This window comes from Nomascus leucogenys, chromosome X (genome assembly GCF_006542625.1).
Source record: "Nomascus leucogenys isolate Asia chromosome X, Asia_NLE_v1, whole genome shotgun sequence".
NCBI classification, from domain to species: Eukaryota; Metazoa; Chordata; class Mammalia; order Primates; family Hylobatidae; genus Nomascus; species Nomascus leucogenys.
The window spans coordinates 65,728,682-65,746,035 of record NC_044406.1 but is presented as its reverse complement, the minus strand read 5'-3'; the positions used below and the strand labels follow the sequence as shown (position 1 = coordinate 65,746,035).

Here is a 17,354-nt window from a genome sequence, read left to right as displayed (position 1 = left end):
CGGTTACATTTGTCAACAAATCAAGAGCCAAAGAGAAAACCAGTCCATCATTTACCTTATTTTTCAGTTGATTAGTGACATTGCTTTCAATATTCCCAACTTTTTGGACCACTATACTTACCAAAAGTCCAATATTACATTTATTTTCTCTGGACACATTCTTCAGCTTCTGCACTCAAACATAATTGCACTAACTCACCATCAATAAACAGCTTTCCTTGTTTAGCCAATAAATGAGCCACTTGGGAATTTACTTTGAAGCCTCATTTTTATTTTTGTGAAGAAATATTTTGTGATGAGATTTCATTTTAAATTTTCTAACTTTTAAAACTGTAGCTTTCCTGTGAATTGGGAATATTGTCACTAGTGTTCAATAGTGTCAGTATATATTGTATTTAGTATAGAGTCTTTTTTGCATAATCATGCATTCTTTGCCATCTAATCTGATTTTTTAAAAATCCATCCTCTGCTGCACCTTTAAGCGTGACATTCAGAGTCCACTTTTCTCTTTGTTTGAGATGATGAGTGTGTACTCAGTTTTTTTTAATGTCCAGTGTGAAGGCATTTGAAATGCTGTCGTTATAATTACATCACTGCAACTTAGAGTGCACAGAGCAGCAGTCCAAAGCAATGGGAGTGCCACATACAGTCTGTCACAACTGCTCAACTCTGCCATTATAGCACAGAAGCAGCCATAGATAACATGTAAATGAATGTGTATGGCTGTGTTCCAATAAAACTTTATGAACACTAAAATGTGAATTTCATTGCATTTTCATATGTCACAAGATAGTCTCTAAAAACCATTCTTAGATTGCAAGGAGAATAAAAATATGCAGCATGAGGCTGGGTGCGGTGGCTCATGCCTGTAATCCCAGCACTTTGGGAGGCTGAGGAGGGCAGGTCACTTGAACTTAGGAGGTCGAGACCAGACTGGCCAACATGGTGAAACTCTGTCTCTACTAAAAATACAAAAATTAGCTGGGCGTGGTGGCAGGTGCCTGTCGTCCCAGCTACTTCGGGAAGCTGAGGCAGAGAATCACTTGAACCCAGGAGGTGGAGGTTGCAGTGAGCTGAGATCGCACCACTGCACTCTAGCCTGGTTGAGAGAGTGAGACTCCATCTCAAAAAACAAAAAATATCACAGTGTGGCTGGATTTGGCCCGAGGGCTTTAGTTCACCAACCCTGTCTGGCTCAAGGGCTGTAGTTTGCCAACCCTTGACCTACTCTTAATATAACAGTGCTTTTCAGGAGTTTTTGTTAGGAAATTTCATTTGAGGTCTGAAAATCCATGTCTAGACCTACATTCTGGATTTTCACATAATTAAAACTTGTATAGAATACATAGTGACCTTTATTTTCAAGATTAGTTTCCTTTCTCTTTTCAGGTAATTTTCCACTTGTTCATCAATATGGAAAACTCAGATTCCAATGACAAAGGAAGTGGTGATCAGTCTGCAGCACAGCGCAGAAGTCAAATGGACCGATTGGATCGGGAAGAAGCTTTCTATCAATTTGTAAATAACCTGAGTGAAGAAGATTATAGGCTTATGAGAGATAACAATTTGCTAGGCACCCCAGGTATGCTTACATATATTTAAGGATTTATAAGTGTAAATTGCCAGTTTAAAAAAAAATACTCAACCCTGTTTTAAAAATCCATTTCTTTAGCCCTTATGAAATATTATTTAATATAGGGGATATGGAATGACATTTATTGCTGTATTTATTACCTGATCATATTTACTGATGTTTGGAATTACCCTATATCAGGGAGATTCTTAACTTATGAATTATGAATTTTTAGTGAACTGAATTGAAAAGAATGGAGCTAAATCTTTTTTTTCTTAGTTAGCTTTATCTAACTTACTAGATAAGAATCCGAGTGTGGAATAGCTAATGGGAACTTAGTTTTTAGGAAAGACTTATTCTATTTTGTTATCTCTGATTTTCTGAATATGTCCCAGTTGTAATCCTCCAGAGCTAGCCTTGGGTAACATAGCAATTAGAAGTTTGTGCTTAATTATCTTTTACCCCACTAAGTCCCATTTGATCCTAGTTAAAACACAGTATCTGTCTTCCTCTTCATTTCTGTTTAATTCTACTTACCTTTGAGTAATTGCTTAGATTTTAAAAGGTAAGGTTTTAGTGTGACTTTCAAGAGAGGGAGTGTGTTTTGAGCCAACAGTACCAGGCTTGAATCAGAATGCTTTAGTTGGAGTTCTGGCCCTGCTGTTTGGTGTGGCTCCTGGCAAGCCAGTCTGTCACTCAGTCTGTTTCTTCATTTTAAAATGTAGATAACAATCTCTTCCTCTCAAAGCTGCAATTCTTAAAAATTACTTATTTATTTATTTTTGAGACAAGGTCTCATGTTGCCCATGCTGGACTCAAGGGATTCTTCTGCCTGAGTCTCCCAACGAGCTGGCACTACAGATGCAGTACCACTGTGCGCCCAGCTTAGAATTGTCTTTGCCTTTTTTTTTTTTTTTTTTAAAGCGGAGTCTTGCACTTTTCGCCCAGGCTTGAGTGCAGTGGTGCAGTCTCTGCTCACTGCAGCCTCCACCTCCCGGGCTCAAGCGATTCTCCTGCCTCAGTCTCCTGAGCAGCTGGGATTACAGGCACCTACCACCATGCCTGGCTAATTTTTGTATTTTTAGTAGAGATGGGGTTTCACCATGTTGGCCAGGCTGGTCTCGAACTCCTGACCTCCGGTGATCCACCCGCCTCGGCCTCCCAAAGTGCTGGGAGTACAGGCGTGAGCCAAAGTTAGATGTTATATGCAAAAGAACTTTGTAAATTGCTTTTAATATGTTTCCAAAGAAGTGAATTTTTCCCAGGTCCTACCTACTCCTTGGTTTTTCTCTCAGAGTTGGGAACCACTGGTTTTCTTTTTTCTTTTTTTTTTTTTTTTTTTTTTGGTTTGAAAAAGTTTTCTCTTTTAAAAATGATTTTTTTTCCTAATTGTCTTGTGTCAGATTACTGTGAGTCACTGATAAAGTATTTGATTGTCATACCCCTAATGTCATCTTTGCCCTGTGGTGTTAAATTTCAGGTGAAAGTACTGAGGAAGAGTTGCTGAGAAGACTACAGCAAATTAAAGAAGGCCCACCACCACAAAACTCAGATGAAAATAGAGGTATGTTTTGGTTTTGGTGGGGAGGTGGATAGACGATGGGATGATAGGAACTTTGTAATAGTAAATGTCAGCCAAAGATTATCCAGATTTGGCACAAATTAATTTGGTGCTAAGTAACTGCTCATAAAAAGAAAACTGACATTTTCTTGATAGAATGTCAGCATTTTTTTTCTACCTCACCTTTGGGATGTTTATGTTAATTGGAACACAGTGAGAAATGGCCTAGTTAAATGTGATTTTGTTTGTTTGTTTTTCACCACCATTGAAATTTATTCCTACTTAATTCCTTCTTTATAAACATGCGACTTCTTTACCAGCAAAAAGAAATGTCTAAACCCAGTGGTTCCTAATGAGATAAAATTTTGCCCCATGTGGGACATTAGCAACGCCTGGAGACATTTGTGTAGAGGGCAGGAATGCTGCCAAACATCCTGACATGCCATAATGCACAACACAGCCCCCATGACACAGAATTAACTGGCTTAAAATGTCAGTAGTACCACTCTTGAGAAATCCTGCTCTAACCTCAGGTCTGGTGTTTCCCTCCCAGTGTCAAGTAGGGATTTTGATTGTGCAACCTGAGAGGCTACGATAATAATTTGGTTCTTGAACATGCCATTATACGTGCTATGCAAGGTTCAGACTACTTATTTGATCTGGTCTTTAACTTCATGTCCATTGAAAACCTTGGTAACATTAAGAAATATTCAAATGCTTTTAAACCTATAAATCTTGTTTGTATTTTTCTTATGGCTACGATAAATAGTCCTGTATTTTAAAACAACCTCAAATGCTATCAAAGGCACAGTATGTAGACTAATAAAAATTTGACAGAAATGTAGCTTGAACTAAATGTGACTGTTCGTTAAACACTGTTTCCTTACCTACTTTGATTACATTAGTATTTTGGCAGAGGACTGAAAAAATGTCTTCTGACATCCCACAGTGGTATGCTTGGCTCTGTATATGATAAAGTACTGAAAATAGACTTCCTCCAGATTCCCTTTAAAAATCAAATAATTCTCTAAATTTCTCTAGTATAGCTTGCTCTTTTCAAATGGAATTAGAATTTTCTTGCCTTATAAATTTATGCAGTGTAGTTTGTAAAAATCTGTAATTATGAAATGTGTTCCAAATTTTTAAGTTATTTAATGCAGAGTTTCAGAGCACTTATTATATGATTGTCCTCATTTTAGTAGTTCCTTTTTCTCCCTCTCCCCCTCCTTTGTTTTGAACAGGAGGAGACTCTTCAGATGATGTGTCTAATGGTGACTCTATAATAGACTGGCTTAACTCTGTCAGACAAACTGGAAATACAACAAGAAGTGGGCAAAGAGGAAACCAATCTTGGAGAGCAGTGAGTCGGACTAATCCAAACAGTGGTGATTTCAGATTCAGTTTAGAGATAAATGTTAACCGTAATAATGGGAGCCAAAATTCAGAGAATGAAAATGAGCCATCTGCAAGACGTTCTAGTGGAGAAAATGTGGAAAACAACAGCCAAAGGCAAGTGGAAAACCCACGATCTGAATCAACATCTGCAAGGCCATCTAGATCGGAACGAAATTCAACTGAAGCATTAACAGAGGTCCCACCTACCAGAGGTCAGAGGAGGGCAAGAAGCAGGAGCCCAGACCATCGGAGAACCAGAGCAAGAGCTGAGAGAAGTAGGTCACCTCTGCATCCAATGAGTGAAATTCCACGAAGATCTCATCATAGTATCTCATCTCAGACTTTTGAACATCCTTTGGTAAATGAGACGGAGGGAAGTTCTAGAACTCGGCACCATGTGACATTGAGGCAGCAAATATCTGGGCCCGAGTTGCTAAGTAGAGGTCTTTTTGCAGCTTCTGGAACAAGAAATGCTTCTCAAGGAGCAGGTTCTTCAGACACAACTGCCAATGGTGAATCTACAGGATCAGGACAGAGACCTCCAACCATAGTCCTTGATCTTCAAGTAAGAAGAGTTCGTCCTGGAGAATATCGGCAGAGAGATAGCATAGCCAGCAGAACTCGGTCTAGGTCTCAGACGCCAAACAACACTGTCACCTACGAAAGTGAACGAGGAGGTTTTAGGCGTACGTTTTCACGTTCTGAGCGGGCAGGTGTGAGAACCTATGTCAGTACCATCAGAATTCCCATTCGTAGAATCTTAAATACTGGTTTAAGTGAGACTACATCTGTTGCAATTCAGACCATGTTAAGGCAGATAATGACAGGTTTTGGTGAGTTAAGCTATTTTATGTACAGTGATAGCGACTCAGAGCCTACTGGCTCAGTCTCAAATCGAAATATGGAAAGGGCAGAGTCACGGAGTGGAAGAGGAGGTTCTGGTGGTGGTAGTAGTTCTGGTTCCAGTTCGAGTTCCAGTTCCAGTTCCAGTTCAAGTTCCAGTTCCAGTTCCAGTCCTAGTTCCAGTTCCGGTGGTGAAAGTTCAGAAACTAGCTCAGATTTATTTGAAGGCAGTAATGAAGGAAGCTCATCATCAGGCTCATCAGGTGCCAGGCGAGAGGGTCGACATAGGGCCCCAGTCACATTTGATGAAAGTGGCTCTTTGCCCTTCCTTAGCCTGGCTCAGTTTTTCCTCTTAAATGAGGATGATGATGACCAACCTAGAGGACTCACCAAAGAACAGATTGACAACTTGGCAATGAGAAGTTTTGGTGAAAATGATGCATTAAAAACCTGTAGTGTTTGCATTACAGAATATACAGAAGGCAACAAACTTCGTAAACTACCTTGTTCCCATGAGTACCATGTCCACTGCATCGATCGCTGGTTATCTGAAAATTCTACCTGTCCTATTTGTCGCAGAGCAGTCTTAGCTTCTAGTAACAGAGAAAGTGTTGTGTAATTAAGATCTGAACTCTCAGCTATGTAGCTGATATAGTGATGGGCAAACAGGAATCACTTGCTTTTATGTCCACTTTTTGAGTGGTACTTAAATGTAAAGTAACAACCTGAATTGAGTCATTGCTTTCTGAAGGAATCATTGTCCTTTCTCCAGTTTTTGTTCCAGAATAAAAGGAAATATTTTAAAAGCCACATTTTAGGACCTAAAAATCTGATTTCCGTACCAGTTAAATTGGTAGCATCACTGTTACTGATAATTTATCATATACACTTGTCAATTTTTCCTTTGTTATCTTAAAAGATCTGCCTTAGCAATGGCTCCTTTTTCATGTTGATCTTTAAATTTTCCCACGCCATAAGAGAGAGGAGCGAAGGAAATTACCAGTTTAGACTAAGTTACAGTATGTGTTTCATAAGTGATTAAAGCTATATCATTCCCAGTTATTAGTTGACACAAATTCAGCCACATTCTGAGTATTGTTTGTTCACCTTTCAGACTTGGTGATACTGGACATGTCAGTGTAAATAACACTAAGGTTAGGATCTTCTAAGTGTATAACTGTCTCCTAAGCCCATCACTGTGGCACACTGTAGAGTGAGCTTATAGTTTAATTGAGATATTTATCTTGTGGAAATATTAAAAAGCCTATGCTTGTGTAAGTGAAAAAAAATCACATTCATTTGTTTAAAAATGTAAAGCTATTTTGTAGAGGCTCAGTACTTTTCCAATGCACTGTTGTATGAATGCATTAAAAATTGTAAAGTACCATGCTTAGAACTGAGAAAACTGCTTTTTGTGAGCCAACGTAGTAACAAACACACCAAACAAAGTACAAAGCTGCTTTTGTAAGTGTGTAGATGTCAAGAGCAGAACATATCTATAATATTTAATGTGTGTGAACAGCTACTGTGACATGCAAAGGAAGGGACAGTGCAGAATCAAACCGTGTTGAAGACCAGTGGAAATTGTATAATTTAACTTGGATTTAGGCAGGAAGTGAAATATGGGAGGAGTAAAGAAAACTGCTCTGAAGAATTTAAAGTTTTCCTGAAGACAGTAATAATGCAGACACAAACTGGTTTTACATGGTGAGAGCAGCCGCAGCAGCAGCTTGACCTGGTATTCTACCTGAGTAGATGAAGCAGAAGATCAGCAAGTTTGGCAGAGTTTTGGTTTAAGAAAAACAAACCACTACTACCTAGCACAAGTTAAATTGATGTTTTTACAAGTCTGCTCCTCAAAAATGAAAAGATGGAGGAAGGAGACTATAAAACCACTTTTAGCATATGAATTGCAATTGGTACACGTGTGTGTTAATAGGAAAGTCTCGAATTTGTGTTGTTTTGAGATTTGTCATTTAAGGTACCAGTGCACACTTGATAATATTTCATTCCTATCTCTAACACAGACCTAACATCTTGAATTTAAAGACCAGTTGAAGATTAAGGGATTTTTATCCTTTGTTGAAAGTGAGTCATGTTGGGTTATTTGAAATTCAAATTTTAATTGTGCTGCCCATATATGAAAATGAGACTGCTGACTCGCTATCTATGGACATGCACTTTATGTTGGTTTCTTAGTAGTAAGAGTAACTTCATGAAAACCCCAGTCCTCTTGCCTAATTTCTTTTTTGAGGCTAGCTGGGGTTAGGATTAGAATGACTATGGAGCAGATATTTGTTCTTCTGGGAAAAGCTTTAATAGGCCAAAATAGGGATTGAACTTGTCCTTGGCCTTTATCAAAGCAAGCTAGCTACCCAGACATAGTCAAGTACTCTACAAAATAAACAAGTCTGCTTTAGGAATTGTCTGGCTACCTTCACTGTTATCAACTTAGCTGTAAAGATTATTTCAAAGCTCACTCTTTCATGATTTCTTCTGGCTTTCAATCCTACCTAAGTATCAAGGAAATTAACTTGTAAATATGGTAGTTGTTTACTAAGGATATGTACTGCTCTTGCAAGGAAATAATGTCCAAACAAAGCTTCACTTATTTTTTTTAATATAAGCAGATTTCACTGTTTATGGCGCTTATGTAATACATTTTATCTTTTTAAAAATTTGTCCGTGTAAAAGTCAGGATTCCTCTATATTTGTGAGCCTCCTTTTCTCCTTTCCTAAGGATGTAATCTACAGTTTTCTGATCTGCAGGGTAGTCTTGATTGGCTAAAAACAAATCAATTTTCTTCTTGGCATAAAGTGTTTCATTATTATAGGGGTGTTCATTTTAAATAGTTTAAAAACAATTGCAGCACATTCTAAGCGTAAGAGAAAGTTATTGACAACAGGTACCTTCCTAATCTCCCAAGATTTACTGCTCATTTGTGAAATATTAAAGTAAGAGGTAACTCAAGCAGAATGCTGGCTATGAATGTAGATATTGAAGCTATTCATAAACACTGGAAATAGAATTTTAAGCTTTTAGCCTTCAGTGGAATGCACATATCGGACATGTGCATGTGAACACCTTTTTCAATAGCACTCACGGATTTCCATTCGATTGTATAGAATGAATACAAGTGTTTTAGTGGAATTTGCTACTTAATTTTTAATCTTGCGATGTCCGTGATTATTACATGCTTACTAGTGTTGTGGACATTGAAGACAAGGTCATTCGTAGGTGTCAGATTACAATGGAGAACAAAAATCGTTTTCCCCCCCTACCCACATCCAAACACCATTCTCGAGGGAGCATTTCTTGCAAAACACCTTGCATTTCATTTTCTATCTTTGCACTTTTTCTTAAGTACAGAAAAGTTGTCTTTAAGACCTAGTATGAACTTCATGCAGTAAGAGGAACAAGGATAAACAATGTTGGGAGTTCACATTGTTCAAAGCATAAGGAAAAGTACCAAAACCCAGATTTTCTTAAATATTTCAGATGTTTCTAAAAATTCACTTTCTAGTCTGAAACATTTGAAGTGTTTTAACTCTGAGCAGCTGACAAAGTTGAGGTTTTTTTGTTTTGTTTTGTTTTTTGAGACAGAGTCTCATTTGGTCGCCCAGGATGAAGTGCAATGGAGCGATCTCGGCTCACTGCAACCTCCGCCTCCTGGGTTCAAGCAATTCTCCTGCCTCAGCCTCTCGAGTAGCTGGGATTATAGGCGCACGCCACCACAGCTGGCTAGTTTTTGTATTTTTAGTAGAGATGGGGATTTCACCATGTTGGCCAGGCTGCTCTTGAACTCCTGACCTCAACTGGTGTGCCTGCCTCGGCCTCTGAAAATGCTGGGATTACAGGCGTGAGCCACCATGCCCGGCCAAAGTTGAGGATTATTAGTACTATTAGAAACAAAATTGAGCAAGTTAAGTTAAAAGTTTGCAGACTTTGTATCAACTCTATAGAAGATGAGCCACCTTGTTAATTTGGAATATTTGCTCTGAAAACAACATGTTAGTTAACACCTTAATGGTGTTAATGGAGGTGGGGATTGAGAAAAGTGTTCACATTAGTGTTGGAATGTAGGTAACTGTACAGTTCATAAGAAGACCTTTAGCACCAGGAAATGTGTGTGTGTACACACAGTTTTTTAAAACGATCATTGGAATTCATCCAAACCTTGAGATTAGGAAACTGGTTGGCTGTAAGTGTTGCCTCAAGTAATGTGTCCCCCTACCGAATAACATGTCTTTTCTGTGCCAAGTATCCTCTCCTAGTGTCGGGTCTCAAATTGTATTTATGAAGGGTTATCACATAATATGCTTTGTATTTAACTGCCTGCTTCCCAAGCGTCCATGACGTGAAATGGGTGAAGCATCGGCCATGACTTTCAGTCAGTTCCCAAAATACCCATATGGTAGGGAGGTAAAGATTGCAAAATTCCTCTTAAAAGGCCATTTTTACAGCTTGCTAAAATACAGTGGCACCTTGTGGTTGTTAATATTTTTTCTTTTAAAGATGGAGAATGTTTTTATTCTTCCCCTTTTCTCCTTTGTTCTTTTGCGAACAAAAAAATTTATAATCTGCCTTATTTGATTTTTTTTTAAGTTTTACCTTACAGGCTTCCCTGTCACATGTTTTACCATATTAAGTACATAGAAGCCATGTTTGCAGGGCACTTTTATTCTCCTAGTCTTATAAGACTATGCTGATTGTTACTTTCTGAAGTATTCTGTACCTTAGTATGCAAGATTGTTAAGGCACATGTTAAAGTGTCAGGTGTGTTTTTTTTCCCTTTAATTCTTCAGTATGTTTATATTCAATAACAGTCTTGTAATTCATTGAGTTAACTAGTAAATTGTGTGCTTTTGAAAAAACATGAAAAATGTAAATTGACAGCATACTTCATTTGGAAAAAAGTAAAAGATCCGAGGAACTAGTATGTCACTTATTTATTTTTATTTTATTTTTTACTTTTTGAGACAGGGTCTTGCTCTGTCGCCCAGGCTGGAGTGCAGTGGCATGGTCACGGCTCACTGCAGCCTTGACTTCCTGGGCTCAGGTGATTCTCCCACCTCAGCCTTCCAAGTAGCTGGGACTACAGGCATGCACCACGTTGCCTGGCTAATTTTTTGTGGAGATGGGGTTTCGCCATGTTGTCCAGGCTGTTCTTGAACTCCTGGGCTCAGGCAATTCGCCTGCCTCATTCTCCCAAAGTGCTGGGATTATAGGCGTGAGCCACTGCACCTAGCCTCACTTACTTTTAAATCAGATTTTTTAATCAACTAAAACAGCTATGAGTTAAGTACCTGCCCTGCAAAAATTTTTAGGATTATGAAATTAAGAATTATTTTCCTTAACTGGAACAGTTCTAAAATTTATCTGATAACTTCTCTAACAAGTGAGTGATCTCATTTAACCCCAGTTTGTATCTTAAAGGCTACAGCATAGAATTGAGCTGTTTAACAGTGTTAGAACTGTCAAGTGATAATCACAGAACAGTTTGTATCAGTTTTATAATTCTCATGTCTTGATCAGATCTGAAGGAAATAGGCATACCCTCCAACACTAAAAATTAGTGAGATATTTATTTTTATTAGGATTTGTTTATTAAAGTTCCACAAGCCGCTTTATGGTCAGTTGGGCTGAGTAGTAGATATCTTAAAGACATGCAGTGAAAGTGAACCCTGTCATACCATGGTGCCTCTTTCAAGGTTCCTCTGTAAGGTCCTCATCTTGCAGAATTATTTCAATACCAAGGTATGGTTGAACCAGCTGTCCAGCCTTAACTCTATTTAGTGCCCCATTACTAATGTTCTTTTAACTGGTTTGTATGTGTTTTAACTGTCCAGTGTTTGGATTTTACCTCTTGATAGCTCCATTTGTCCCTGGTGCTGCTTTTAAGGATGTAGGGCCATGTGATCAGGTATCAAGTTGAGTAGGTACGCAGTTGGCCTGGTGATGTATCTGTGCCTGTTTTATCTTCTCCCAGGAAGAGCTGCTTTGGTATAGTTGTTTACTTGGATTCATACAAAGAACAGGGCAGCAATCTTGGAAAGCTTTCTGAAGCTTATAAGAACCTGAAGGGGTTTGGCGGGGGAACAGTAACAAAGGCTGCCTTTATGTCTTTGGACACAAAGCACATAGATGTATGTTCTGTAAAGACTAAAGTGATTGTTACACCAGGGCTTCCTGACCTTCGGGAGAGACTCAAAAAAGCAGAGAGGAGCACAAAGTGAAGTTAATTTGGTTGGCTTGCTTTATCTGGTTTCTCATTTTCTTTCAATTTAAACCTGAACATAACACCCTTCTCCGATACCTATCCAGCAGACTCCTGGTTGGGAAGCCCTGTATTAAATTTTGAGAATGTACACAGTTTTCTTTTGTACAGTGCTTTACACCTGCTGAAAGTTAACTTGTTTAAAGCAAAACAAGACCTTGAAAGGTCAATCATATTAAAGCTGGTTTGATTATTAATAGTTATCTTTTAGGAAGAAGCTTTTTTCCCTATGTAAGATGTCATACTGCAGATTTAAAATATAGACTATCAATAAAATGCATGAAGTGATCATTTGTGCTTGATCATCTCTCCTTGGGTTTTTCTTTAAAAAGGGGAATCTGCTATAAAGGTTCTGTTGCTTCAAACCAATGTCAAATAGACTTGATTTTTAGAATCAAATGGAATTACAGTGCAACCTTGATTTTTATTCCCCTCACTGCTATGAGTGTGGGCAGGTACTGGTTTATATGTTATAACTTCCGTTTTATCTGTGTTGTGTAGTTGAATGGCTTAATCATTGAGTGGTAAAATAAAAGATTATATTCCAATACAAGAATCCTGGAAAGATTTATGTGAATGACGTTTTAAGTAGGCGCATCTTTGCTGTTTCTTGTATTCTCGCCATTGCTCTGACCACTCCCTTGCTTGCCCTGAATATATACAAAAACTTGTAGGTGTGCACATGTGCTTGTACTTCTGTCTTGCATTTCTCTCTTAACCTCTTAAACATACTGCTTAAGCCACTAAGATGTCCTTGTTTCAAGTAAATCGTCACATTGTGACACCTGGTGTATTTTATTATAGTTTCATTTCCTCTGGTGCCTGCAGAGCTATCTGTCATTGGCATCATAACTCAGTTTCTCAGGATAGTTTGGATGTAGTCAGCTCTTCAACTCATGACCTTCCCAAGGTTTTAAGTTTAGTGTCATTCATCATTTTATTATTTGAAACTCAATACCACCACAAAAATGTTAGTGCTCTAGACAATGAAGCCAAAGCACAGCATCTTAGGTCAGTGAAAAGGATCCAGACATAAATTAGCCAGGCGTGGTGGTACACAGCTGTGGTCCCAGCTACTTGGGAGGCTGAGGTGGTAGAATCATTTGAGCCTGGGAGGTCAAGGCTGCAGTGAGCCATGATCATGCTGATGCACTCCAGCCTGGGTTGCAGAGCAAAACCTTGTCTCAAAAAAAGCCCCAGATCCCTAGAAGAGAGGATTCGATAAATCTGAGTGTATTGTAAACTGAACTCTTAATGGTCATTTTAAAAAAAGAAGGAAGCAAGGGTCCAGTTTCTTTGAGGTCTTTGAATTTAGACAAGATTTAACTATAAGGCCTTGCATGGATTACTAACTATATTTAAATTAGCTAAACTTTTCTGGTTGCTGTCAGGCATTGTATTAAGTACTCTATATAAATTATTTAATCATCACAGTGACTGTGAGGTGAAAGTATTCCACCCATTTTATAGGTAATGCAGCTGAGATACAGATGTTTGGTAATTTGCCCAGGTCACATAATAAGTAGATTATTTGCAATCATCTTTGATGCAGTTATCTTCCTTGTGCTCTTAATCCCACTACTATATGACTTCTAATTTGTTTCTTAGTATTTATCCCAAGCCCTAGACTAGATTGCTTATGAGATGTGATTTCTTAGAATAAACATCAGTTTTGGCTGGTTTGCCAAGAAAAAAAAAAGGCCAAATCGGTTTTTGTTTGTTTTTTTGTTTGTTTGAAACGGATTCTCGCCCTGTCGCCCAGGGTGGAGTGCAATGGTGCGATCTTGGCTCACTGCAACCTCCGCCTCTGGGTTCAAACGATTCTCCTGCCTCAGCCTCTCGAGTAGCTGGGATTACAGGCGCCCGCCACCATGCCCAGCTATTTTTTGTATTTTTAGTAGAGACAGGGTTTCACCATGTTGGCCAGGCTGGTCTCGAACCCCTGATCCCGTGATCTGCCCGTCTCGGCCTCCCAAAGTGGTGGTATTACAGGCGTGAGCCACTGTGCCCGGCCGCAAATTGTATTTTTTTTGTTTTGTTTTTTGGAGGATTAATGGTAATATACTGTAAATTCAGTAAAGCACTGGGCATTACCGGATACACACACCTTAGCACTATGAATAACATGAACTATCATTTTAGCAGTTTAAGTGTACCTTGTAATCAGCCCTAGGGCAAACGGTATCAAGGTGTTTTATTTCCAGAAGTCTCAAAATAGGCTGGAATAAAAATTTGGGGAATTCATCAACACAGACAATGGGTCCACGTCCTGCAGCTGCAGCTGCTGCAGCTACTCCTGCTGTCCACACCGTTCCACAGTGTAAATACGCTGCGGGAGTTTGCATTCCTCAGCAACATCTTAATGCACAGCCACAAGTTACAATGCAACAGCCTGCTATTCATGTACAAGGTCAGGAACCTTTGACTGCTTCCATGTTGGCATTTGCCCCTCAAGAGCAAAAGCAAATGTTGGGTGAACAGCTGTTTCCTCTTAGTCAAGCCATGCACCCTACTCTTGCGGGTAAAATCACTGGCATGTTGTTGGAGATTGATAATTCAGAACTTCTTCATATGCTCGAGTCTCCAGAGTCACTCCATTCTAAGGTTGATGAAGCTGTAGCTGTACTACAAGCCCATCAAGCTAAAGAGGCTGCCCAGAAACCAGTTAACAGTGCCACCGGTGTTCCAACTGTTTAAAATTGATCAGGGACCACGAAAAGAAACTTGTGCTTCACCAAAGAAAAATATCTAAACATCGAAAAACTTAAATATGGAAAAAAATTGCAAAATATAAAATAAAAGAAGGAAACTGAACCTTATGTACCGAGCAAATGCCAGGTCTAGCAAACATAATGCTAGTCCTAGATTAATTGATTTAAAAACAAAAACACAAAAAGTAAAATATAGAAACAAATTAATGTTTTATAGACCCTGGGAAAAAGAATTTTCAGCAAAGTACAAAAATTTAAAGCATTCCTTTCTTTAATTTTGTAATTCTTTACTGTGGAATAGCTCAAAATGTCACTTCTATTTTAAGTAACAGAATTGATAACTGAGCAAGGAAACGTAATTTGGATTATAAAATTCTTTAATAAAAGTTCCTTAAACAGTGAAAACAAAAAAATTGGGGAATTGTTAAATGGTCATCTCAGCCCTTTATTACATGTGCTCTTGGCCCCAATTATGACAATTTGAAATATGAAATGACTAGAAAGATTCAAATTGCAGCTTTTTAAAAACTATGTCCTGCTGGGTGCAGTGGCTCACATCTGTAATCCCATCACTTTGGGAGGCCGAGGCAGGCGGACCACGAGGTCAAGAGATCCAGACCATCCTGGCCAGCATGGTGAAACCCCACCTCTACTAAAAATACAAAAATTAGCTGGATGTGGTGGCACACGCTTATAGTCCCAGCTACTCGGGAGGCTGAAGCAGGAAAATCACTTGAACCTGGGAGGCGGAGGTTGCAGTGAGCCGAGATAACGCCACTGCACTCCAGCCTGGTGACAGAGTGAGACTCCGTCTCAAACAAAAAATATATATATATGTGTATATATATGTATACGTGTGTATATGTATATATACATGTGTATATATACATACATATATATACACACGTGTATACACACATATGTGTATGCCAGCCAGCTTATTGGTATGCAAGAAAATGCACTTTAAGTTGCCTTGGGCAGCCATCAGCATTCCAAGAACTTTATTGGTGAGAAGATATTTGGAACTTGTTTAAATAGCTTTTAGAAACGACTTTATGAACCACTGCGAAAAGCAACCGTATTCGATTTGTTCACTTTATTTGCTACCCTTGAGACGAATCTGCTGTTTCCAAGAATTATCTTTTTTTTCTGGATGGATGGAGATTTGCCATCCTTAAGCATGTTCAGGAATGTACTATGCACTCTAAAAGCAATAGCAAACAAAGCATTTCCAAATAATCGGTTTAGTCGTATTCACAGTAAGTAAATGGCTGCTGAGGGTAGTACTTTGAAAAGATTATTACAGCTCATTCAATATTTGAAGCACAGGGAGAAAGACAATCCCCACCCACAAGGAACCAACATTTAGCGAGGAGACATGTAAATAGATAAAATAGGCTGGGCACGGTGGCTCACAGCTGTAATCCCAGCACTTTGGGAGGCTAAGGTGGGCGGATCACCTGAGATCAGGTGTTTGAGACCAGCCTCGCTAACATGGTGAAATCCCATTTCTACTAAAAATTCAAAAAAATTAGCCAGATGAGGTGATGTGCACCTGGAGTCCCAGCTACTCAGGAGGCTGAGGCAGGAGAATCGCTTGAACCCAGTAGGCGGAGGCTGTAGTGAGCTGAGATCATGCCACAGCACCCTAGCCTGGGAAACAGAGCAAGACTCTGTCTCAAAAACAAAAAATAGATAAAATACTACCAAAACCTTAAGAAATGTACATACTGTAATTATCCATCTCCATTCAAATATGTTGTAACTGCTAGATCTAGTAGGTATTTGAGGAGTAAAAGTTCATGGGTGAGGTGAATAAGGGCTCATCTGAATCTTGTTTGTTTGCTCAGGAGATAAATGTGTATTGTGCTCCTACTATTAATACGTCCTTGGCATTCTGCTGGTCTGTGGCTTCTCTTCCCTGTGTCTTAGGTAGGGTGGGGACCTGAAGTCTAAAATATCGCTGAGTTTCTCAGTGGATAGTGTTGGTGACTGTGGTGTACCTACTTTTTAAAATTCACAATTTGTCTTCTATATGCACCAAATGCTGTAGAATAGCACTGTCCAGTAGAAATATAATGCATCACCACATATAATGTTAAATTTTCTAGCAGCCACATTACAAAAGGTAATGTGTAAAGATACTAATTTTAATAATGTTTTCATTTAACCCAGTAAATATTTAAACATGTAATCAATATAAAAATTATTAGTGGGATATTTACATTTTTTTCATACTGAGTTTTCAAATTCTGGCGTGTATTTTACACTTATAATACATTTCAATTTGGACAAGGCACATTCCAAATGCTTAATAACCACAAGTGGCTAGTGACTACCATATTGAACAGTGCAGCTCTAGAACAATATGGAGGAATGTGATTAAGGTAGGTAAGATGCAAATGGGGTTGACTTTTAAAAGTTTGCTTATGAATGTGCATAGGCACATCTTATCTGCTGAACTATACCACGCCAGAACTAAAGCCTCATTCTTTTAATTGTGCATCAAAGCTGTCCAAGCTTACAAAACTACCTCCTTTCTCCTTCCCTTAAAAAAAAATTACATTTTTTTGAGACAGAGTCTCACTCTTGCCCAGGCTGGCATGCAATGGTGTGATCTTGGCTCACTGCAACCCTCACCTCCTGGATTCAAGCGATCCTCCTGCTTCAGCCTCCCTAGTAGCTGGGACTACAGGCGTGTGCCACCACACTGGGCCAATTTTTGTATTTTTAGTAGAGACAGGGTGTCACCATGTTGGCCAGGCTGGTCTCGGACTCCTGACCTCACGTAATCAGCCCACCTCGGCTTCCTAAAGTGCTGGGATTACAGGCGTGAGCCACTGTGCCCGGTCCCCTTCCCTTTTGCGGTTAAAAGAATACACTCCCAGCCTGGCGTGGTGGCTTATGCCTGTAATCCCAGTACTTTGGGAGGCCGAGGCAGGTAGATCATCTGAGGTCAGGAGTTTGAGACCAGCCTGGCCAACATGGTGAAA

At 39.1% G+C, this 17,354-nt stretch overlaps 1 protein-coding gene and 1 pseudogene across 3 annotated transcripts in view; both read left to right on the top strand.

The window, feature by feature from the left end:
• RLIM (ring finger protein, LIM domain interacting) overlaps positions 1-12,203 on the top strand; it is a 29,186-nt gene extending 16,983 nt beyond the window's left edge. For both annotated transcript variants that reach the window (XM_003268980.4, XM_030806970.1), the window contains 3 exons: positions 1,390-1,582; positions 3,054-3,137; positions 4,376-12,203. In XM_003268980.4, coding sequence (XP_003269028.1) covers positions 1,414-1,582; positions 3,054-3,137; positions 4,376-5,991 — 1,869 coding nt within the window. In that variant the 5' untranslated portion in view covers positions 1,390-1,413 and the 3' untranslated portion in view covers positions 5,992-12,203. The remainder of the gene's footprint in view (positions 1-1,389; positions 1,583-3,053; positions 3,138-4,375) is intronic.
• Positions 12,204-13,813: 1,610 nt separating this feature from the next.
• LOC101177914 lies at positions 13,814-14,450 on the top strand (annotated as a pseudogene). The gene has a single exon (XR_004028662.1). The product of XR_004028662.1 is annotated as a polyadenylate-binding protein 1 pseudogene (transcript).
• Positions 14,451-17,354: the final 2,904 nt, after the last annotated feature.